The sequence below is a fragment of the Heteronotia binoei genome, chromosome 12, assembly GCF_032191835.1.
Source record: "Heteronotia binoei isolate CCM8104 ecotype False Entrance Well chromosome 12, APGP_CSIRO_Hbin_v1, whole genome shotgun sequence".
NCBI lineage: Eukaryota > Metazoa > Chordata > Lepidosauria > Squamata > Gekkonidae > Heteronotia > Heteronotia binoei.
In genome coordinates, this window is record NC_083234.1 from 71,245,223 (window position 1) to 71,269,688 (window position 24,466).

General features: G+C 46.3%; 1 protein-coding gene across 2 annotated transcripts in view; it reads right to left on the reverse strand.

Annotated features, from left to right (window-relative positions):
* The window catches only part of MED27 (mediator complex subunit 27), a 254,777-nt gene that overhangs the window by 36,693 nt on the left and 193,618 nt on the right, over positions 1 to 24,466 (reverse strand). Inside the window, exon 5 of one of the 2 annotated variants that reach the window (XM_060250725.1) lies at positions 6,729 to 6,836. The exons of the other annotated variant lie outside the window; for it this stretch is intronic. Coding sequence (XP_060106708.1) covers positions 6,729 to 6,836 — 108 coding nt within the window. The remainder of the gene's footprint in view (positions 1 to 6,728; positions 6,837 to 24,466) is intronic. 2 annotated transcript variants of the gene reach the window in all.

A 24,466-nucleotide genomic window follows, 5' to 3' on the forward strand; every position in this document is an offset into this window, starting at 1 on the left:
CAATGGTCCATCCAGGCCAACACTGTGTCAGAAAGGCCAAAACCCAGATGACATCAGGAGGTCCAACAGCAGGGCCAGAACTCCAGAAGACCCACTGTTGTCCCCCAAGCACCAAGAATACAGAGCATCCAGACATAGTGTTCCTTTATCAATTTTAAATGTCAGCACGTTTGAACATTATTTCTGTCAGGATCCACATCTCCTGTCATGTTTTATTTTTCTTTTCTTCCTGAGTGGTTTTACGTACAACATAACTGTCACTGTCTTGCTCTGTGGTATACTATGGGGTCACATGTGTGGTTATTGGAATGCTTGTGCAAGGTTATTTTGTCTCTCACAGTGAGGCCATTAGGGGCTAACTGGGAACATGAGGCCTCCCCCCTGCTTCCTTACACCAGCAGGAGGCAGAGGCTGGGAATTTCCTCTCTGTCTCAGGAGATAACTTCACTGTGAATTATTTCATGAAGAGTTATGTCTTTGAAGTTCGGGGAGGGGGGGGAGCCCACACTTTTCTGAAATTATTTAATGCTGTCTTTGGTTTCAGTGTCACTTCTGGCAAGACGTCCGTGAGGAAAGGCCTGAACTAGGAACGTATCAATAAAACTATGCCTATTCTTTCATAAGCACTAGTCTATCTGCGTGTTACTTGGCAACACCTCACATTTTCGTTCATTTATACCTCACCTTTCTCTCCAACAGGAAACCAAAGCACCTTTCTCCCCAACAGGAAACCAAATCATTCTCCTCTCCTCCATTTTATCTTCACAACAACAATGTGAGGTAGCAGCAGAAAAGAGAAAGAGACCTTATGAACATGTGAAGCTGCCTTATACTGAATCAGACCCTCAGTCCACCAAAGGCAGTATTGTCTGCTCAGACTGACAGCAGCTCTCCATGGTCTCAAGCTGAAGTTTTTCACGCCTATTTGCCTGGTCTCAAGCTGAGGTTTTTCACGCCTATTTGCCTGGACCCTTTTTAGTTGGAGATGTCGGGGATTGAACCTTGGACCTTCTGCTTACCAAGCAGATGCTCTACCACTGAGCCACTGTCCCTCCCCAAATATATACTGTATCTGAAGACCCAAGCAGTGACTCACAAAAGCTCATCCCCTGCCACATATTTTGTCAGTTTTTAAGGTACTGCTGGACTCTTGCTGTTTTCTACTGCTATAGAGACTAATACAGCTAGCCATCTTGTTCTGTGAAGGTGGGTTAGGCTAAGAAGGTGTGACTGGCCAAAGGTGCCGTAGCAGTCTTCCATGGCAGACTGGAGATTCGAACCTGGGTTTCCCAAATTCTAACCCAACCACAGTGATGTGTTTGCTTTATCATGTTATGGTTGACCTTCATGTATCTCAGATGCATGATGATTATGGGTCACAGGCTGGCAATGAATGTCTTAATGGGGAAAGCGCTGCCTGCATAGTTTGTAATCCCGCAGCCTTTGAAGTATAGCAGTTTGACTGTAAGAATAGGATTTGGGAGACCCAGATTCAAATCCCAGCTTGGCCATGGAAGAAGATGATGACGACTGCAGATTTATACCCTGCCCTTCTCTCTGGATCAGAGACTCAGAGCGGCTTACAATCTCTTTTATCTTCTCCCTCCACAACAGACGTCCTGTGAGGTGGATGGGGCTGAGAGGGCTCTCACAGCAGCTGCCCTTTCAAGGACAAGTCCTGTGAGAGCTATGGCTGACCCAGGGCCATTCCAGCAGGTGCAAGTGGAGGAGTGGAGAATCAAACCGGGCTTTCCCAGATAAGAGTCCGGGCACTTAACCACTACACCAAACTGGCTCTCACTGGGAAGCTCAGTGGGTGGCTTTGGCCAGTTACCGTCTCTTACCAATAGAATCATGGAATCACAGAGTTGGAAGGGGCCATGCAGGCTATCTAGTTCAACCCCCTGCTCCATGCTGGATCAGCCTAGAGCATCCCTGACAAGTGTTTGTCCAGCTGCTGCCAGTGAGGGGGGAGCTCACTGCCTTCCTCAGCAGCCGATTCCACTGCTGAACAACTCTTACTGTAAAAAAAGATTTTCCTAGCATCCAGCTGGCACCTTTCCGCCCTTAATTTAGACCCATTATTGCGAGTTCTATCCTCTGCTGTCGACAGGAATAGCACCCTGCCCTCCTCTAAGGGACAGCCCTTTGAAGACTGAAAGAGAACAATCACGCCCCCCCTCAGCCTCCTCTTCTCCAGACTGAACATTCCCAAGCCCTTCAGCCTTTCCTCACAGGGCTTGGTTAGCCTCATATCCCTGAACGTCCTCGTCGCTCTCCTCTGCGCCTGCCTCATTTTGTCCACATGATTTCTGAAGTGAGGCCTCCAGACCTAACCTACCTCACTGGGTAGTTCTGAGGCTAAAATGGAGACAGGGAGAATAATGCTGAAATCCTCATCGGGTATGAGTATCCAAACAGAAAAAAACAAAAATGTACAATCTGTGCAGCTAGCCCTGAGCCTCTGGATGCTCTCAGCTGGGGATGTTGATGCGTCCGTCCGTAAAAATAATCCAAATGTCTGCCACCGGAACCTACTCCACCCATCAGCCAATTAGAGTAGCGTGGCTTTACAGCAGATTAAGTCTCTCAGTCCTTTCTTCATTTTTTTTCCATTTTAAAAAATTAAATCGCACTGCAAAAGAGTAATGCCGGGACACAAACCAGCTAACTACCGAACAATCATTCTTTTGCATCGGGGGCTAAAGAGCCCCAAAGTAATTAAATTCCTGCAATTTCCAATGGCCTTCAAGGTTCTGAGAGGAAAGACAAGAGCCATATGCAAGGAGCGCAACACCCCTCCGCCACGGAAAGAAAACCAGACACATGAGGCGGGTGTGCTAAACAATGCATTGTTGCAGGTCTATTATTCTTCAACTTTTCACTTTCAATCAAGACACACATTTGTAACTAAAAAGCTGCTGAAAGCACAATTTCAAGGCATCCTCTGCATGCGAATTAAATTGGGCCTTTCTCTCTCTCTCTTTCTCCCAGTGCCCCGCGCTCCCCACCTACCCCTGGCGCAAGTAACAAGAGGCCATTTTCTGAAGGTCGTCTGAACGATTTCAAAGGCGATAACAAATCAAAATGTTCCCTGCATCTAATATCAAACAGGGCTGGTGCCAACACTTATTAGAGAAATCGGATTCAACCCCCCTCGCCTTTACCCAAACACACACACACCCCGCTTTGAAGTGGAAAGAATGCAGGGATCAGAAATTACTCAAGAGACGGTTCTGGCTGTCTTTGAAGCTTTCCTTTGATACCACTATTTCTTCTCCTCACTTCGGCTGGGAGGCAAAAAACCTCCCCCTGCCTTTTCTTATTGATACAGAGGGGTAATTAATGAAGGAGTGGCATTAACGTAACCCAGGTTGCTTCACGCGCCGATTCAACCGAGACCCCTCGGCCCACCTGGTGCAAGCCTGAGCTACTTGCTCTTTCAGTACTCCAAGATGCCCATTTCCAAGACTCTGCCATGACCCTGCCCCACTTCCAGCACTTACGCAAAGCAAGCCAGGGATTGGCAAAATGATTCTAATGCAATTGTGATTTTTATCAGCAAAACTGGGCAGGCAACTCATGGTTCAGCTTGAAGTCTGCTCCGAAGGGTGAGTTGCGGAGGTTTGTTTCTTTGGATATCACCGGCGGCAATTGCCTGCTTATACTTGGACTGTGCCGCAGAAAGAATATGCCTGAAATTATGGGTGGCACGATGCCACTAGTACCAACTGCTACGTGGCTAATTAAAATGCATCAGCCCTGTGGTAGGGCCAGAGGAGACTGCAGAAGAATCCAAGCTGGAACTGGCTGAAAACAGAAAGGAGACATCTCTGGATTTTGCAAAAACTGCAACGGCTCCCCCTCCCCACCCTCCAGAAGAGAGAAGTATTATGCAACAAGCAATCTAGCACAGACCGTAAGCCTTTCCAAGGACTACCGTACAATGCAAATATCACCAGATGTCACTAGACATTACCTATCTCTAGTTTGGCAAGGATAATAAATTCTTATTCTACCTTGCTGCCCCCTTGCACCTGGAACTCTCCCCCAGGATAACTACATGGTACACCTTCCACCCCCCCCTCAACTTATTTGACAGACAGAATTCATGCTTAAAGAAGGGCTTTTATTCAGCTTCCTTTTCTGCCTATTCCTCTCTGTTTCATCCATTTACGCTGGGAGCTAACAAACTGGAATAACCTTGCCCAACCAACACTTAAGTGCTTCCTCCATGATATCTGTTTAGAAAAAAAAAAGGAAACCAACAAGGACAGAAGTTACTTTAATTGCTTCGTCCTAGAAGATGTCATAAGAAGGCGTCTTTGCTCAAGTTCAACCCAACCTCTCATCTCCGCTTGCCACTGCGGTTGATATGTGGAACGTTGGTCTTCGGTTGCAAACGATCACTGCTCAAATAAATACCCCCAAAACACTAAAAGAAACTATATGAATGGGGGCAGGGGGTGGTGTTTGTTCATACCTATTAGTCTGTGGCCTCAGCCATCTAGACTGACCTTGTGGGCATCCGTCAAGGACATCTTACTTTTTTGTTTTTGCTTGTTTTGCATACTGTGTTTCTAAACCTGTTTAAGCTATTTCCCCCCCCAAGATGTTTTGGGTCCCCCACTGGGCAACAAAATGGGATAAAAGTACTAAATAAATGGGTTTCCAGCTTAATATTCTGGCCTAGTCTATGACATATCAAGGAGAACTAGCATGCAAGCTAGGGAGACGGGGTGCGTGCAAGGAAGCAAAGCGAGTGCAAGCTCAACTGAGTGCACAACTGGCCAGTGTGCACAACTCAGATTACTGCTCCAGCTCCACTTCAATTGCCAAACTGCCGTTTGTGTGTAAAAATGGGGCTTCGGATGTAGAGCTGTTAGAACGCCATTCCCTCAATGTTCTCTTGTCTGCTTTACCTTGGCTGCAAAAATGCAAAGAAACCCAATGACCCCCCCCCCCACCACACACACACCTGGGCTCTGAGAATCAGCTGCTCAACATCTTCTCATAGTCCCTGGTCCTAAGGACGGCCGGCCGGCTGGCTTCAACGAGGACCAGGGCCTTTTCGGTACTGGCCCCTACCTGGTTGAATGAGCTCCCACCGGAGATCCAGGCCCTGCGGGACTTATCAAGGTTTCACAGGATCTGTAAAACGGAGCTCTTCCACCAGGCTTTTAATTAATCCAGCGGGCATCCTTGGAAATCATCGCTTCCCCCAACATTTCACCATTATGGTGTTATGTCATGCTGTTAGCCATCAGTTGCATGCTGTAAGATTGTCTATGTCTGTAAGACTGTTTACTGTGCTGCTCCTGATTTGTAATGCCTATTTTTGTGATATTATTTTAACTGTTGTTTTATTGTAAGCCACCCTGAGCCCACTTGCGGGATGGGGCGGGGTATAAATCTAAAAATTAAATTAAATCAAAACTTTCTGAAGATAGGCATGAGAGAACCTGCTTCCAGAAGTCCATAGAACCAGCGTTCTGCATCCATCTATTTGTGGTACGCACATGGCTCCCCACCAGGCAGGGTTCCCAGGAGACACGCACAATCCTTTTTCGGCTCACGCTGTCAACCAATGTCAGGGCGAGGGTGGCACATTTCCTGCCTCCCAGATCTGTGAGAAGTTCTGAGCCGTGTCCTGATCACAGCCTGGGTGTTACTAAGCAATCTGCTTTAAGCACAGGGCGATCTTGGACATCTACTGAAATCTCTCCCTTAGAAGGAGATTCTTTTTTCACCTGGAAAATGAAACATGTTCTTTCGAGCACAGCAGCCAATCTTTATTTTTTGACAGACAGGAATGTAGCTGAGGAGCTGGGGTGGGGGTCAGCACACAATGCAATGTTGTGTGTTATAAGGAAGTCTCTCTCTCTCTCTCTTTTTTTTAAAAAAATAATTCTCTCCTCATTAAAACATGGCCTATGGGTGCCAAGTACTTGCCTGGTTAAAATGAACTTTGTATTTTAATGGGATTCATAATAAGGAAAGAGATATCGAGAGCAAAGGGAAGACTGCAAGAGACAGAAGCGCTTAGTACTTGTTACTGGGAAAAGGTGAACCCTGGGTGGGTGCCTCTGTAAGAGCCCATTCTACTCGGAAGAGAGAAACAAACCGAGTTGAAGGCTGTCAGGTCCCATTAGCATCCTCTAACGCTCCACAGAAAGCCATATGGAGTGCGTGCAGCCAGGAGAAATTAGGGGTTCAAGCAGGGTGAGTGTTTCATAAAGCAAATCGCTCACGGAAACAGGTTACACTTTACTTTAATAGCTGCCGTTCAAACGGCAGTACTCCCCATCAGACACAACCAGCTTAGGACTGGACCAAAATTTTCACTGTGGACTTTATCCAGTTGACTGTACAACTGGTACAACATTACCCAGCAGTTTGGGAGGGGGGAAGGAATGGGGAGAATACTGAGCCATGGCTTACTGATACGCTCAAACGCTCTGAATACACATTCCCACCGGTAGATGCTAATAATGAGGCAAACAGGGGTCTAAGGTGAGGAATTAGAAATTCAAGCAAGGGCAGGAGGGCAGGGGGTGGGGAGGAGAGAAATTATTTAAATTGGAAGTTAAATGCTTTGCATAATATCAGCGTTGCTTCTTGGGCAAGCTGCATGTTGGTTCCAGAGACTGACTGACCGACTGACTCTCTCTCTCTCTCTCTCTTTCACACACACAAAATTGCAATGGGGGAGAGAAAGCAACACCCACCTTGCCATCCTCTGTGTAGACGTTTTCGTGATACCCCTTTACAATCGTTCGGTCGATGAAGAGGCTCCGCATCACCACGATGACTTTTAACACCTTCCCTAAGGTAACCTGTCAAAAGAAAAAGGCATCAGCATTGAGAAAAATGCAAAAGCCAAACTCTCAAAAATAATAGTAATCACAAGAGCAGGAAAAAGTTAACATTTATTTATTTCTTTAATCAATCAGATTTATATCTCGCTCTCCCCTGATGGGCTCATGGAGGCTAACAACAAATAAAAGCATAAAATATTAAAAACAAAATACACAATAAAATCATTTCCATTTTTTCCCATGAAGATTACATTCTTCTAAAAATACTTTACAGGAGAGAAACACACATTCAGTATTTTTAACTTATGTGTTTAAAAGAGTTGCTTGAAAGACATTCAGAAACTGCTGTACTCGAGCAATTATTTTTCTAGCAAACAGTGACAGAGAACTGTTGGTATATAAAAAAAAAGGTTTAATTTGAAAGTGCAGAAAGTTTCAGGGGGCAGCTGTGCTGGTCTGCAGTAGAAGGGCCAGATCCAAGTCCAGTAGTGCCCTAAGAGGCCAACAAGAATTTGGGATGCTTTCCAGACTCAAAGCTCCCTTTGTCAGATAGGTTTAACCAGAGTCGTAGCCAGGATTTCATGTTTGGTGGGGGCCTACAGCAGGATTTGTTGTTTGGGGGGGGCACCCGGTTTGGTGGCCCTGGGCTCTCAAGCAATGTAAGCTGCCTGGAGTCCCACAACCCCCCTTTGCTTGGGCACTCACAGCAGCTCCTCTCCCCCCACTCCCCTTTCTTATGTGCCCCTCTCTCAGAGAGACAAAGACTTCTTGACCCTCTCCACACACACATACACACTTTGCTCTGCACGGTGTGTTAGGGAAGGGGAGAGGAAAAAAGCAAAAAGACCAGCAGCGATGATATTTGTTCAGGGTGATGGTGAGCAAAGGGGACAGATTGGGGGGCCTCCAATGGAGGGGCCATCTAGTTGGAAGGGAGGGGGGTTGAAAGGATGAGCCTTCCCCCCCTCGTAGCTATGGGCCTGAGTTGAACCAGGGCATTTTTTAAAAGCAGAAATGCAGTTCCGGCTGGCTTGTCAGGGGGTGTGGCCTGACATGCAAATGAGTTTATGCGGGGTTTTTTCAGCAAAAAGCAGCCCTGTGTGAAACAATGGTGACATGAGAGGGTGTGGCCTAATCAACGTTCCCTCTAAGCTGCAGAGTCTTGTAAGCAAAAATTCTACTTTGTCAGCTACTGGTATTAAAGTTGTGAGCTACTTGCATTAAAGGTGTGAGCTACTGCATAAATTATTGTGTTCTATATTTTTCCTGAGCTAAGACAAAAATGTGTGCGCTAGAGGCTAAAAATCTGTGAGCTAGCTCACACTAACTAAACTTAGAGGGAACACTGGCCCTAATATGCAAATGAGTCCCTGCTGGGGCTTTTCCTACCAAAAAAAGCCCTGGGTTTAACAAACTCATCCGGTTCAAAAAGCTGATTTACTCTTCAGAAATAAAATTAAATAAAGCTACTGTAGAAAATGAATAGCCATGCCATTTAAAAAACCAATTACAAACACTGCATGCGCACCCTGGGTGGGAGACACTGCTGGAGACTATTGAGATAGGATGTTGTTGAGCTGCAACAGAGGAAATCCTTAGAGGGCTGTAGCCAGGATTTAAAGTTTGGTGGGGCACAGAGACACAATTTTTGTTTGAGTGGGGCCGGGGGCCGCCAATAACCCCCGCCGGCTGGTGAGCGGCTCAGGGGTGGCTGGCGGGGCAGCAGGAGCAAGTCAGGGGTCTTATGTGGTGGGGCCAGGATCCTGTAGGCCCCACCGTGGCTACGGGCCTGAATCCTTGTTGCTTTTTTTGTGCCAAACACCTTGTCTGTGGGCTTCCCATCAGTAAGGTCCTCTATCCCTCTTGTCAGTGTGCGTAACACAAAGCCAGAAAGGTGGCAAGAGAAGAGTCCTGGCGGCTGTTGGGAGAGCTGCGTCCGGCTGCAGCCCTGATTTGGTATCCTAAGCCGTCCTGTAGAAGTTAGGTGTGGTGGGAGGCAGCTGAGTCCAACAGAAATGCTGAAACTCACACCAGCAGATTCACGACACAATGGGATGCAGCCACTGGGGACAGGACTTGGGCACTTGCTGCCAGTGCCAAGAAGCTGTCCACTTGTGCATGAGGGTCTTACATCAGAGGAAGAAGGTTCTTTGTGCCACAGGATCTATGACAGCGGTCCCCAACCTTTTTGGCACCAGGGACTGGTTTTGTGGAAGACAATTTTTCCAGGGACTGAGGGGGGGGGGGGAGCAATGGTTTCAGGGTGATACAATTCTGTACTTTATTTCTATTAGTTTGGTGTGGTGGTGAGGTGTGCGGACTCTTATCTGGGAGAACTGGCTTTGATTCCCCACTCCTCCACTTGCAGCTGCTGGAATGGCCTTGGGTCTGCCATAGGTCTTGCAGAGTTGTTCGTGAAAGGGCAGTTTCTGGGGAAAGCTCTCTCAGCCCCATCTGTCTCACAGGGTGTCTCTGTTGTGGGGGCGGAAAGTAAAGGAGATTGTGAGCTACTCTGAGACTCTGAAATTCAGAGTGGAGGGCAGGATATAAATCCAAAGTCTTCTTCCTATTATTATTACTACATTGCAATATATAATGAAATAATTATACAACTCATGGCCCGGTTGCTAACAGGCCACAGACTGGTACCGGTTCACGGCCCAGAGGTTGGGGACCCCTGATCTATGGGATCTAACCCCTTACATTATCATACCTGTCTGTCCATCCATCCATCTACCTATCTGCCTGTCTCCCTATTTACCTACCTACCTATCTATCTACCTACCTAACTAAAACATTTATTACAGGAATACCTTACAGGAATTCAAGGTAGCTTACAACGTAAATAATAATAAAATACAATAGAATACATAAAAACCACTAGTTAGAATCAATAATTTAAAACTGCCGGTAGGCAGAAGAACTAATCAAATGCCATGATGAATAATACTGAATGCCAGCTCTTTAGATGAAGAGCACTGTTCCCAGGTGGGAGAGAATTACTGCAACAATATTGTCTCTCTTTTTCTAAAAATCTGCTTTTAAATTTGTTGCGTGTGTGGGTATGCACGCATAGCAGTGGTCCAAGTCTGTACAGCGTTTTAATCAGCTCCAAGGAATATTTCTCCACAGCTAACTTCACCGAGTAATTAAGGTACATATGGATGCCCTCAAATGAAACGCAAACTGAAGGGAACATCTGCTTTAAAAGCAGCTCTTAAACCCTTTCTGTCTCAGCCAGGTTCTGAATCCCCCCTTGATTTTCTGTACACAAAACTTTCCCCAAAAAACGATGGAAAACAGGGAGCCCCTTCTGTAAAACAAAGGGTGCATAACAGAGGAGCCTTTGGACCAGGGGTGTCAAACTCATTTGTTATGAGGGCCGGATCTGACATAAATGAGACCTTGTTGGGCCAGGCCATGCATGTCATAAAATGTAATGCCAGGTAGTGTAGTAAACTTTATAAAGGACCCTAACAAGTTTTAAAGATTTTTTAAAACTTAAAATAAAACATGCTTGAAACGTTAGCACTCTTGCAATGTTTTGTTTATTTAGCAGTCTCTGATAACTGTCAATTCATGCTCTGAGGAGCCTCAGCCAATAGAAGAAAGACAGGCTTGTTTCAGTAGCTCTGCTGTGCAATTGAGAGAGCCTGGCAAAGCAAGCTATTCCCCCCCCCTTTCCTCTCCAAGGGAGAAGTCTCAGCCAATGGAGAAAACAGAGGCTTTGCTCCATAGCTCCTGTGTGATTAAGCAAGCCTGGCAAAGCAAGGTGTGATGCAGAAGGAAGCAAGAGAGAGGGAGAAAGAAGCAGATGACAGCCAGTTGCTCAAGGGCCTGATAGGACCCCTCCGAGGGCCTGATTCGAACCTCGGGCTGCATGTTTGACATCCCTGCTTTAGACAAAACTCACACTAAACCAACTATTTTCCTAGCCAAAACCAGCAGAGAGACGCAGCACTTAACACAATAAAATGAAGGATCACTTAACCAGATGTTCCCCCCCTCCACTCTTGCCTTGGATGGAAATAGCAAGTCAGGCTCAAAATTTGCATCAGTCTTTTTTTAACCAGGCTGCTTCCCAAAGGTCCAGAAAGGGACTGACTGCAGAGTCCCTGTGGACTTTCAACCATCTCCTATACAGTAGAATCCAGCGTAAAGAGGTTGCTCCCAGTTGGAGCCCACTCTTCAAGCCCACAAGGCTCTCTGCTACTCATGAATAGAAGGATGCTTTGGAAGAGCTCGGAAACCTCATCTCTGGAGAGTAACAAAAAAATTATTAACCTTTAAATTGAGACCCTGAGGAAGGCCACAGAATATACAAACTTGTTTCTTGGGTACAAAACAAGATCCAGAAACCAGAATACATCCCAGACACAGCCAAGGGCTGTGCAAAACAGAATCCGGACATCTAAAATGGCAAACCTTTGAAAGATCTTTACACTCATGGATGCAAATCGCGGTTCGAAATTATACAGCACTAGTAACGTGTGGCGCAGAGTGGTAAAGCTGCAGTACGGCAGTCGGAACCCTCTGCTCACAACCTGAGTTCAATCCCTGGCGGAGGCTGGTTCAGGTAGCCGGCTCAAGGTTAACTCAGCCTTCCATCCTTCTGGGGTCAGTAAAATGAGTCCCCAGCTTGCTGGGAGAAAAGTGTAGATGATTGGGGAAGGCAATGGCAAACCACCCCATAAAAAGTCTGCTGTGAAAACGTTGTGAAAGCAACATTACCCCAGAGTCGAAAACAACTGGTGCTTGCACAGGGGACTACCTTTACCTTTTAGTAATGCTTTACAACAGGAGCCTCATGGCACAGAGTGGTAAAGCTGAAGTACTGCAGTCTGAGCTCTCTGCTCATGAACTGAGTTCGAACCCAGCAGAAGCTGGGTTCAGGTAGCCAGCTCAAGGTTAACTCAGCCTTCCAAGGTTGGTAAAATGAGTACCCAGCTTGCTGGGGATAAAGTGTAGATGATTGGGGAAGGCAATGGCAAACCACCCCGTAAAAAAGTCTGCCATGAAAACGTCGTGATGCGACGTCACCCCAGAGTCGGAAACGACTGGTGCTTGCACAGGAGACTACCGTTACCTTTTTTTTTTAATGCTTTACAAGAACACTGTAAGGAAACAGCACAGAGTTTGAGTCCAGCGGCTCCTTTAAGACCAACAAAGATTTACGCTGGCGTACTTCCTCAGACAAACTGGAATGAAACTTACCAGTCTGTACACATAAGACAGAGGCTGAACAGCAAATTAGCATACAAGAACAAATATAATGAAATATTTTAACAGATGCTTCTTAACTTCTTCAGCTGACCTAACGGGTGATTGCGTGACAGCACGGCCAGTGGATTGCTCTTAATACTTTATCATTAAGAAGCACACATTTACACATGCATTGCCAGTTCTGACATCTTTATTTGCCTCAGTGTTTTTAACTGGAATTGAATGTAAACAGTGGTGACCTCATAAACTTAGCTTGCTATTCCTGCTTGCATCTGTTAAAATATTTCATTATATTTGTTCTTGTATGCTAATCTGCTGTTCAACTTCGGTCTTATACGTATGGACTGGTAAGTTTCATTCCACTTTGTCTGAGGAAGTGTGCCTGCACGCAAAAAGCTCACACCCTGAATAAAACTGTGTTGGTCTTGAAGGCGCCACAGGGCTCCAGCTTTGTTCTATTGCTTCAGACCAAGAAGAAGAAGAACGCAGATTTATACCCTGACCTTCTCTCTGAATCAGAATCTCCAAGCGGCTTAGAACCTCCTATATCTTCTCCCCCTACCACCTATGAAGTGGGTGGGGTTGAGAGAGCTCTCACAGCAGCTGCCCTTTCAAGGACAACTCCTGCAAGAGCTATGGGTAACCCAAAGCCATTCCAGCAGCTGCAAGTGGAGGAGTGGGGAATCAAACCCGGTTCTCCCAGATAAGAGAGCTCTGGCTGACCCAAGGCCATTCCAGCAGCTGCAAGTGGAGGAGCGGAGAATCAAACCCGGTTCTCCCAGATAAGAGAGCTCTGGCTGACCCAAGGCCATTCCAGCAGCTGCAAGTGGAGGAGCGGGGAATCAAACCCAGTTCTCCCAGATAAGAGAGCTCTGGCTGACCCAAGGCCATTCCAGCAGGTGCAAGTGGAGGAGTGGGGAATCAAACCCGGTTCTCCCAGATAAGAGAGCTCTGGCTGACCCAAGGCCATTCCAGCAGCTGCAAGTGGAGGAGCGGAGAATCAAACCCGGTTCTCCCAGATAAGAGAGCTCTGGCTGACCCAAGGCCATTCCAGCAGCTGCAAGTGGAGGAGCGGGGAATCAAACCCGGTTCTCCCAGATAAGAGAGCTCTGGCTGACCCAAGGCCATTCCAGCAGGTGCAAGTGGAGGAGTGGGGAATCAAACCCGGTTCTCCCAGATAAGAGAGCTCTGGCTGACCCAAGGCCATTCCAGCAGGTGCAAGTGGAGGAGTGGGGAATCAAACCCGGTTCTCCCAGATAAGAGAGCTCTGGCTGACCCAAGGCCATTCCAGCAGCTGCAAGTGGAGGAGTGGGGAATCAAACCCGGTTCTCCCAGATAAGAGAGCTCTGGCTGACCCAAGGCCATTCCAGCAGGTGCAAGTGGAGGAGTGGGGAATCAAACCCAGTTCTCCCAGATAAGAGAGCTCTGGCTGACCCAAGGCCATTCCAGCAGGTGCAAGTGGAGGAGTGGGGAATCAAACCCAGTTCTCCCAGATAAGAGAGCTATGGCTGACCCAAGGCCATTCCAGCAGCTGCAAGTGGAGGAGTGGGGAATCAAACCTGGTTCTCTCAGATAAGAGTCCGTGCATTTAACCACTAACCAAACTGGCTCTCTCCAACATGGCTGCCCACCTGGAACTGTCACCCAGTATAATAGAAAGAGGCAGAGATTTAGCAGCTTGCTTCAGTATACCCAGGGCTTTTTTTTGGTAGCAGGAACTCCTTTGCATATTAGGCCACACACCCCTAATGTAACCAATCCTCCTACAGTAGGCCCTGTAAGAAGAGCCTTGTAAGCTCTTGGAGGATTGGCTACATCACAGCTGAGCAAGATGTGATACCCAAATCATTGTTTCAATCTCAGCATTCAAATAGCTCTGATGTAGAACCCCCAAGTCCATTCACTTATTTGAAACTATTTTCTAACCCTTTAAGACTTCCACCTTCTCTCATCTACTCCGTTTCAGCAAGCGAACCTTAAGATATTAAAAGCATTATAGAAATTATGCTTAAATCATGTTGCCGTGGACTGCCTAATTTTACCTGCCTAATACAGAAACAACGGAAAATATTTCCAGTCAAAGCCCTGTGAAGGGTGAAGGAGGCACTGTTAAGTTTTACTTACTTAGATTTTTATGCCAATATGGCACTCCGCCATCATTTCACCTGATGCCCACCCAGTGTTTTAAGATCCTGTCAAAGAGTGGACATGGACCACTCCCCACGTTATGGCTTTGCTGTTTCACGCTGAAGTCCATCGCTGAATGCCTGACTTTCCTGACATATCTTAATGTTTTGCAAAAGTGATAGGAATTTTGGAAGAAGCACGCTGGAGCAGAAAGGATTCACTCAAAGACGGCTTCCATTCTGGCAGAAATATGCCATTGGTTAAACGCTCTCCTGGGCTTCAAGGTGAAAACTGAACACTCCAGCAACTAGAGTCTGAGGAAACACTGACTGATTCGTGCAATTTATGTTCAAACCTTTGCAGCAGGAAGCTCTTAGATACAGCTATGTTTCATGGAGTGACTTAACTAAAACAGAAGAAAGCTAAAAGGAAACACAACAGAATGACCAGACAGCCCGAGGGCCACACATTCAAGAAGGAAAGAGAGAAGTAAGAAAAGACAAGCCCAATGAAGGGTTTCGAGAAGGGTTGCGCATAGCTCTCCTTTTTTGTTTCTGTCTGGGGATTTTGTGCATCCCTGCATCTCTTCTGCCACAGCACACCAGTGAGCACAAGTGGATGCTGGAAAAGGGCGATGGGATTACTGATGGCGGGGGGGAGAAGGGGAGGGCAAGAGCCTAACAGAGGCTAGGAATGAAGGCACAGTGATAAAGGTGAGGCTTTTGGATGTGTAAACGAAAAAGAGATGGGGAAGTGGACCAGAACTTTTCCCTTGTTGTTGTTTCTAAGCATTCTAAGATCTGGGTTGAAGCTTGTGACCATCCCTAGCCAGGATGCTCAGAGCAGGTAGCATCAGAAAAATAATACGGAACATGGCACATCAAAAACAGGCTTCCTACTTAACCTAAATCTGTCTTGTTGCAAAATCTGCTAATCCAAAAATCTGTTCAGGCTGTCAGGGATCGACCACAATGTGTAAATGTCATGACAAGTTTCTGGTGGAACTGAGATCATGGGAAGAAACGAGGTCAATTCACATGACTAATCAGAACACAAGCTCTTTGGGGACGGAGGTCTACCTTACATTTTAACTCTCCTATGCATGCAAAAAGCCCTTTGCTAATCAGCTACTGCAGTCAAATCAAATCCAATTGAGCAAAGATGTACAACATTGTCATACAGTGACCAACCATTCAACAGAAAAGATATGATGAAAGGCATCTTAGGACACTAAAGGAACTTGCTAGCATACTTTCAACCTCTGGCTACCATCTTTGAGAAACCTTGGAGAACAGATGAGAGGTGCCCCAACACTAGACATGGAACATATCAAGAAAATGTTGAAGCCATGGAAAAAACGGGTTTTTCCTCCAGATTTCTCCTCTTGGATAAATGAAGATTGTTGTTGTTATTTTTAAAATACTGTAATATAGGGCTAATACTGTAATACAGGCCTAATACTGTATTAGCCCTAAAATTAGTTCACTAAGAACTAGTTACAAATTCAATATGAACTGGCTAAAATACAGACAAGACTAAATTAAACTTAAGAAACTCTGCCTCAACAGTCAGGGCCTATAAGAAAACATAAAAGAAGGCATATTGGATCAGGCCAATGGCCCATCCAGTCCAACACTCTGTCGCACACTGGCCAAAAAACCCAGGTGCCATCAGGAGGGTCCGCTAGTGGGGCCAGGACGTAAGAGAAGCCATGTTGGATCAGGTCAATGGCCCATCCAGTCCAACACTCTGTGTCACATAAGAACATAAGAGAAGCCCTGTTGGATCAGGCCAATGGCCCATCCAGTCCAACACTTTGTGTCACATAAGAACATAAGAGAAGCCATGTTGGATCAGGTCAATATCCAGTCCAACACTCTGTGTCACACAGTGGCAAAAAACAAAACAACCAACAAAACCCAGGTGCCATCAGGAGGTCCGTCAGTGGGGCCAGGACACCAGAAACCCTCACCCTGTTTAGGACAATAGAAGGCCTCCCACTGTTGCCCCCCTCAAGCACCAAGAATACACAGCATCACTGCCCCAAGCTTGATTTGATCTAGAATCCACTTGTCTTTGTGGCGGCCATAGTACCGGTAAAGCATAACCCTATAGCAGCATATTTATAGTTCATGATTTGTTTCATTTTTCCTGTTGGAAACCACTGGGAGAGCAGCGCACTAAGAATCTGTGGAGGGGTCTAAATGTTTTAAATAAGCACTGTTGCAAAACAGTTTTTACCAAGGAAGTTGTTTAGAACTTCCATTACTTTTTATGTGAAGCATTTCATCCCTAACCTCTGTAGTCGTTGGTCAATGAAGAAAAAGAATCCAACCTGCTCCAAAAGTTCATTGTAATGCTCAAGCAACATTGCTGCCCTGGCTTCTCGTTTTAAACTCTTCACAACCAGCAGGTGTAGCAATATTAATAGCTTCTTCCTTGATGCCAGTGGTTTATTTACACTGGAATTCCAGCAGATGTTAGGCTGACTAGAAGAGCAAAATTTCAGCAAATTAGCATGATTTTGGAAATAAGCAGCAATCCTAAGGGACTAGAGTTGCCTCTCCCGAAAGGCAGGTGACAGAAGGGAGTGAGCCTGGAGAAATCTGGAAAAGGTTAGAACGCTGAACCCCTGCAATTAACTTCATCAAGTCAGTCAAACCAGTCCTATAGACACAGCTGCAACAAACTAAGCTGGAAGAGGGATCCTCTGGCGCTTAGAAACATCTCATGGATATTGTTCCCAGTGTGAAATTTGGGGATGTCATGATCTAAGGCCTCGTGTGGCCTAGAGGGCAGGGAGAAGACTGCCTAGGAGTAGATATGGGGGCCTACATCTCCCAGGATCCCTACTCTCCCTCTGATTGGGTAGCAGAGTTTTGGAGGGAAAACTAGTCAAGGGGTGGGGGATCTGGGAGGAAACACGAAAAATCTGGCTGGAAAGGAAGTTTGTTCTCTCTGGAGAGGCTGCAGACAGAGGAGTGTTATATCTGGGGAAGCTGCAGCAGGAGGGTGTCCTCACTCAAGGGTGAGTGAGTCTATTTGGAGTTATAGAAATGGACCGTCTAGTCAGTTTTGTTTATTTACACCAACCTTTACTGTTCTTAATTCACTGTTGCACTAAATGTTTTACTATTCACTATTGTTTGAGCACTTATAATAAATCTGTTATTTAGGTAGCCTGAACAGACTTTGTCTATTGCTAGATGATGGTAACTACTGCTGGATATTCCACCAACGTTTTTGCCCACAATTGTGAATAACTGTGTATTTCTGAGTGCAAAGATTTACATATGCTGCCCATACAGCCTGCAAGGCTGCTACCTCCCACCATACATGGATACATCAGTTTGGACTTTGAAGACCAAATAGGGACAAATGGCAGACACCTTGCAAAGTACCTCCAGCCATTACCTGAGGACTGCCCCAGGCAGTCTCACCCCCCTCCACCTTCCTCCACGACAACGCCTCCCTCCCTCCCTCACCATTTCAATGCCTGGGAAGGCTTCCCAGGCTCTTTAAAGGCCGCCCCACCCCGCTGATCAGCTGATTGACAGGTAAAAAGTGCTGGAGGCTTGCCGCTCAAGGCAGGGCGAGAGGAGGCAGCGGCTTGCTTGTCCTTCCCACTGCTGCTGCCCCTCAACCCTCCACACTGATCCTGAACATGCTGGAGGGCCGGCATAGGAACTGCGAGCCTCTGGCACGTTTTACCTGCTGATGAGCTGATTGGCAGGGGGGCCAACCTTTAAAGAGCCTGGGAAGCGCAGCACTCCACCGTCCCTTCCCGGGCATTGAATGGTGAGGGAAGGAGGGAGGAGGAGGTGCCATGGAGGCAAATAGGGATTTGCCTAGGGGGCGGGCAGGGGGGAGGCTGAATTTGACATCCCCCTCTGCCGGCACCCTAGGCAAATGCCTATTTGCCTAGCAGGCGAGCCGGCCCTGCCTGAAGAGAGTTCCTTTGCCCTTTTCTCCCCAGCCTCTTGTTGGCAAGCTCGGAGAGAGTTTCACGGGGCTTCTATCCAGACACCAACTGAGCTGAGACCTGCTTATATCTTTAGCTATCATCGGCATCTTATGCGCTCAGATGCAAATGCAGAAGGAATTGCTTTAGGTGCTTTATCAATGGAAGAGACTTCTGCCTACAGGTACCATGAGCACTTACAGCTCCTCCTTTCTGTGGACTTTACCATATGCAACGCTGTAGAAGCCTGAAATACCACTTACAGCCCCCCCCCCTCCACGCTTTAACGAATTCAGGAAGGGAGAGGAAGGAGGGGAGGTTAGAAGAGGTGATGGGCACGGAGAAAGCGTTGACTGAACCAACGCTTGCCCTGCAGTCCATTCAAAAAGAGACCAAGCACTGTCACATGGTCAGTGACATACGGATGTAATACTGCAAAACATTCCGCCAGGCGAAAACGCGAGCTTGCTTCGAGAGCTGCTGCCTACCAATTTCTAAAACGGATAGCCGAGTTCAGACACTCATCAACACCTCCCCCCCCCACCTTATGAAAAAGAGGTACCGAACACAGGCCGGCTCCTTCCTAAATTGTATTACAAAGACAGCATTATTTTTTACCTTCTGAAGCAAGCTTCCCCTATTAAATTCCAACTTCTTCTGTCGATACCCTGATAGACACAGTACTTGGCTTTTTAATATTTTGCCTGTAGGATATGTGCCAAGTCGACCTTGATGTAGAAAATTTTAATTCAAATCAATACGTGGACAAGGTCACTCTAAAATTCAATTAATATGAATGGGGAAAAAAATATATATATGCCCTACAGTTGGGAGCTGAAAATGGAACAGCTGCAGGTTAAACATGCACGGCAATCCTGTTTGGAGCCCGTCTTTAATACTACAACATTCCCAGCTTGTTTTTAAATACTAAAGCCCTGCTCCTTCTGACTGACAGGACACAAAGCCTCTGGCTGCTGTAAAGGACAGAATATGATAAAATTTGCATTATCCTTCAATCTTTGGGCACAGCGAAAATCCCTCAAGAAATCCTGGATTTTTTTTTAAAAAAAACCTCTTTGCCTCCAATAATTAGCAATTTTACTTGAGATAATGAGATATGAATTGTAAAACACTTTGGTATATGGAAGAACAGTGCAGAAATAAGAACACAGACAGGTCTGGAAGTATAATTTAAATTCCTAGACGCCAGCATCAAATTTTTAAGAGGCCAGAATCAAATATTTAGGGGCCGCTACAGCACCGAGCTACAAAAGTATTAAATTCCTAGGTACCAAGATCACATTTCTAAGTGCTGGGTCATGAGCCTCCTCTGAAAAAGATTTCAACCCCGACAATACCTTTTCCCATTTTTTAAAATACAAATCTGCATGTAAACCTCATTTCATTCGGTCATTCTTACTTTCTTAAAAAGATGATCAACTGGCATGTAATGATATGGACAAGCATCAAATTAATAGCAAAACAAAATCCAAATGGTCTTTGTTTATTCATGTTCAGTGTGATTTCTGGTGTATCACTGGTGTCAAATTTGCATCTTATGCCTTTTGCAATGCATTGAAGCCGTGGGGCAGATAAGTCAACAAGTGATTCCCAGAGAAGACAGTTATAAAACCACTACTCCAGAGAAGTTTCTACTTTCCTTCCATCACACTGCTCCATTCAAAATTAGGGCTTTTTTTTGAGCAGGAAGGCACAGAAACACAGTTCTGGCTGGCTTGGCATCAGAGGTGTGGCCTAATATGCAAATAAATTCCTGCTTAGCTTTTTCTACAAGAAAAGCTCTGGACACACTAATTCGATTATGTGGAATGTGGAATCTGGTTTGTTTCCTGCTGACAGCAATCCCCTGCTCTTCATTGGAGGATATTTCTGAAGCTTTTGCGGATTTCCTGCGCCAGCTCGTCCAGTAAGTCTGGCTGCAGAGAACACAACTTAGTTGCCCTCGGCACTGGTGGCCTTATTTCAAAACCGCCTAATTTCAAAAGCAGAGGTTTCTGAACAGAGAAGGTGAGTCAGCTTGCTTAGCCGCTGCAAATACATCAGTACGATGAGCAGCAGTAGGTGACCATCAAGACAGGCGTTGCACACATATAATGTTTAAGTGGAACATCAACAAGGTCATAAGCAGTGCTACTCACTCCACAGGTTATGGAGATCCACATCCACAATTATCAGCCAGAACAGCTACATTAGCAGTTTGTGCCCTGCGTGCAGGGCCAGCTCATCCACTAGGCAAACTAGGCAGTTGCCTAGGGCGCCGGAAGGGAGGGGTGCCGTATTGGGCTCCCCCCCCCTCCTGGTGCCCAAGACAACCACCTAGTTTGCCTCCCTCCTTTCCCCCACTGCAGCAGCCAGCTCCTGCCCGCCCACCGCACTTCCGCCTGCCCCCCAAAGCTCGCCCTGCTGCCGCCAGCTCCCTCCTGCCTGCCCCCCTGAAGCTCACCCTGCTGCTGCCAGCTCCCACCTGGCCCCTGAGAAGCTCGCTGCGAGCATCCCAAGCCATACCAGCTTCGAGGTCTCCGCATGTTTTGAAGAGACCTCTGGAGAAAGTTTCTCCCCCCCTCCTTTCCGGAAAGGAGGGGGAAGGAACATCCTCCAGAAGTCTCTTCAAAACACGCATAGACCTCGAAACTGGTATGGCTGGGCATCCTCACGGCAAGTGCAGGGGTGGGCAAGCAGGGAGGACAAGTGGAGCGCGGGGGCGTCATGCACCATTGGGCCGGTGCTTCCTGCATGCTACCCCCACCAAATAGACAAGAGAGTAAGGTATGCAGATTACTAGGAAATGTATAAGTACAACCTTCTTAATTACCACAGTACCTCTGAGCGTGCAGGGTAGAGGTCTCTCTTTACTGCTACTAAACCTTAGCTGGCACTTGTGAACCTGAAGTGAGGGTTGCAAGTTGGACTTGGGATGCTGAACAGTGTGCAAGCTTTCAAGTAACTCTTTATGAAGTTGGATGTTAAAAGAGAAATGCTTCCTTATGCCAAAATACCCTTCAAGTTGGACTCTAGAGTTCCAAGAGACAAGGGGGTTTGAACTTCTCTCTGTTCTAAGTGGGAACCACCAGCCAACCAGATTCTGATCTGGGCAATAGCTTTGCACACCTTTCTGAAACATGGGGAAGGTGCCAGTTTGTGGAGTGAGGCTCAGAACAACCACAGGTATCATGTCAAAGAGCTCTTGAACCACTGAGTATCACCTGTCTCAAATTTGCATCTTATGCCGTGGGGCAGACAAGTCAACACGTGATCTCAGAGAAGATAGTTATACAACCACTACTCAAGAGAAGTTTCTACTTTCCTTCCATCACACTGCTCCATTCCAAAATTATGACACACTAATGCGATCTATTATCACTATGGACACCCAACTGTAGACTATATTTTAAAATGCTCTATTGGTTGTGGAAAGTATCGTCAAGACACAGCCACTTGGCCGGATCCAACATGGCTTCTCTCATGTTCTAATTAGATGGAACACTATCTCTGGGGCAGTGATGATTTGTATTCTTGGTGCTTGGGGGAAAACGGTGGGAGAGTTTCTGAAGTTCTGTCCCCACTGATAGAACTCCTGATGGAACCTGGATTTTGTCTGACACTGTTGGACAAGATGGGCCATAGTCCTGATCCAACATGTCTCCTTTTATAGTCTTATTAAAGCCCACTTATGGTGACCACTTATGATCTTATTAAAGCCTACTTATGGTAGGGTTTTTAAGGGAAGAGATGAAAGGAGGTGGTTTGTCATTGCCTACCTCTGCACAGCAACCCTGGACTTCCTTGATGGCCTCCCATTAGACAGGTGGATGCTGATGTTATACAACTTCAGAAATATGTAGAAAAATAACCCCCCCGAGATCCAGAGTGCCCTGGGATGCAGAGTGGCACCCTATGAGGGTTTAAATGCAAGTTACCTGCAGTGCGGAATTTTAAAAAGAAGCAGGATTAAAAAAATAATTTCCAATTACCTTTGTTTGCGCGTGGCCATTAAGGTTACCTTAGGGGCCTCTTGAGAAACATTTTAAAGAGATGCTTAATCAATTTTGCCCAAGGCACCAGGAAGGAGCCCAGCCACTTCCAACCTTGTGAAAGCAGGCCAACTTTTCCCCCATTCACCTTGTTTATCAGCCTAACGGTTGAGAACCATGGCGTGTATGTGCTTGGAACAATAAAAGGAATGGGAAAAGCAACAGACGCTGTGTGCCATTTATTCTCCTCTGTATTTCCTTCCATTCCTAACCCCTTCCCTCTCCTGCTGCTGGTATGAAACTACGCTTTGCTTTGCCTGCTCTTTTCTTCTTTAATGATGCCTATTTGTAAATAGCAAGATAGGATGCAATTAAGCCATTAGAGGCTAAATAAACAAACATGCTAATTAGGCTCTTTACAAGAATTTCTTTTTTTCTGGAGAGGTGGAATTTACCTTTCATTAATCTAACTTAATTGCAATAGTGCACGTTAAAAAGTCAACATAAATTAAGGGCTTGAAATGACTCCTCAATATTAAAAGATGAGCTGGTGGCTCTCTTGTCCCTCCGTAACAAGCGCAGCGGCCCTTTAATAAGGAGCCTAAACTGGCAAGCAATACTAACACAAAAGGCAAGGAGATTATTGCATAACAGGTTAGTCCTATTCATGATATAATTACCTCTACCTCAATAAGAATCTCTTTAACTGCTGCTATGAATGGAATATTACTGGAGTCTTCTATATGTATGACTGCCGTCACTATTTCATCCATCCAGGAATGCTCTACGATGTGATAGAACCCCAGGAGTTACATGTGCTCAGGAGAAGCTGAAATGATTTCACGACCTAAATGCAGAGTTTCCATGCTTTCAAAGATCACCTCCTTCCTTTACCAAGCACATACAGGGCTGCGTTTCAACACCTCTGTGGCCTCCAGCACTATATCGCAGAAGAGTCCCTCCATTCATGACCCTTGGTGATCTCTGTTCAACAAACTTTATTGGAGGCAAATACAAAAGGCTAGGATTTGGGTAAATTGGTTAATCCATCACCACCGTGGATTTACAAATGCAACAATTCTCTACTACCTAAGGAACTATCTGGAAATGCCACAATACCTGAGAAGTGTGAACATCTGGAAATGAAGTAGCTATTTACTGCCTGGGGGGAAATGACCTGTCCCTTTAATAGAGGTTTAAAAAGGTAAAGGTGCAAACACTGGGTCATTACCGATCCATGGGATGACATCACATCAGGACATTTTCGTGGTAGACTTTTTACGGGGTGGTTTGCCACTGCCTTCCCCAGTCATCTCCACTTTCCCCCCAGCATGCTGGGTGCTCATTTTACAGACTTCGGAAGGATGGAAGGCTGAGTCAACCTTGAGTCAGCTACCTGAACCCAGCCTCCGCCAGGATCGAACTTAGGTTGAGAGCAGAGCTTGGACTGCAGTACTGCGGCTTACCACTCTGCGCCACGGGGCTATTTAACAGAGACTTAATGAGATGTTATTCAACAGGTTACTTGTTATTCTCTCTATGCCATGAGAAGCTTCAGCTGACCAACTTGCGGATGGGATGGTGGAATGCAGACACAGCAGACTCTGAGTGTACAATTTCCCATCTGACTGGGGACAGGTTCAGGGACACAAGGTGTAGTGCCAGGGGGCACGTTTTAAATGGACTTGAGTCTTGTCAGGATGCCTCCCTTGCTGTATAGCCACAGGGTGGAGCCACCAGCTGCAGGTGATTAGTCCCTGACCCTAAGGAAAGGCTGGTGGTTAAAAAAGGAGAATCTTTTCTCCTAACAGAAGCTCCTGTTGAGTTGAGGGTCTGCTTGACAATTTTCTGAAATCCTGGAGGGTGCCTGATCAATCCTAGGAAGAAGTTCTTGAAAGACTCTGACTGTTGGGCATTTGCCTGCAACTCAAAGGCTGAGGTAAAGAGCTAGCTTACGTTTGTTATTTTTGTTGTGCACTGTGTTGGGGACTTAAAAAAAAAAAGGTAAAGGTAGTCCCCTGCGCAAGCACCAGTCGTTTTCGACTCTGGGATGCTGCTGCTTTCACAACGTTTTCACAGCAGACTTTTTACGGGGTGGTTTGCCATTGCCTTCCCCAGTCATCAACACTTTCCCCCCAGCAAGCTGAATACTTATTTTACCGACCTCGGAAGAATGGAAGGCTGAGTCAACCTTGAGCCAGCTACCTGAACCAGCTTCCACTGGGATTGAACTCAGGTCATGAGCAGAGGGTTCCGACTGCAGTACTGCAGCTTTACCACTCTGTGACACGGGGGATTACCTGCCGTATTAAATAAAATTTTCTTTGTATTTTTTTCAAGTCAAG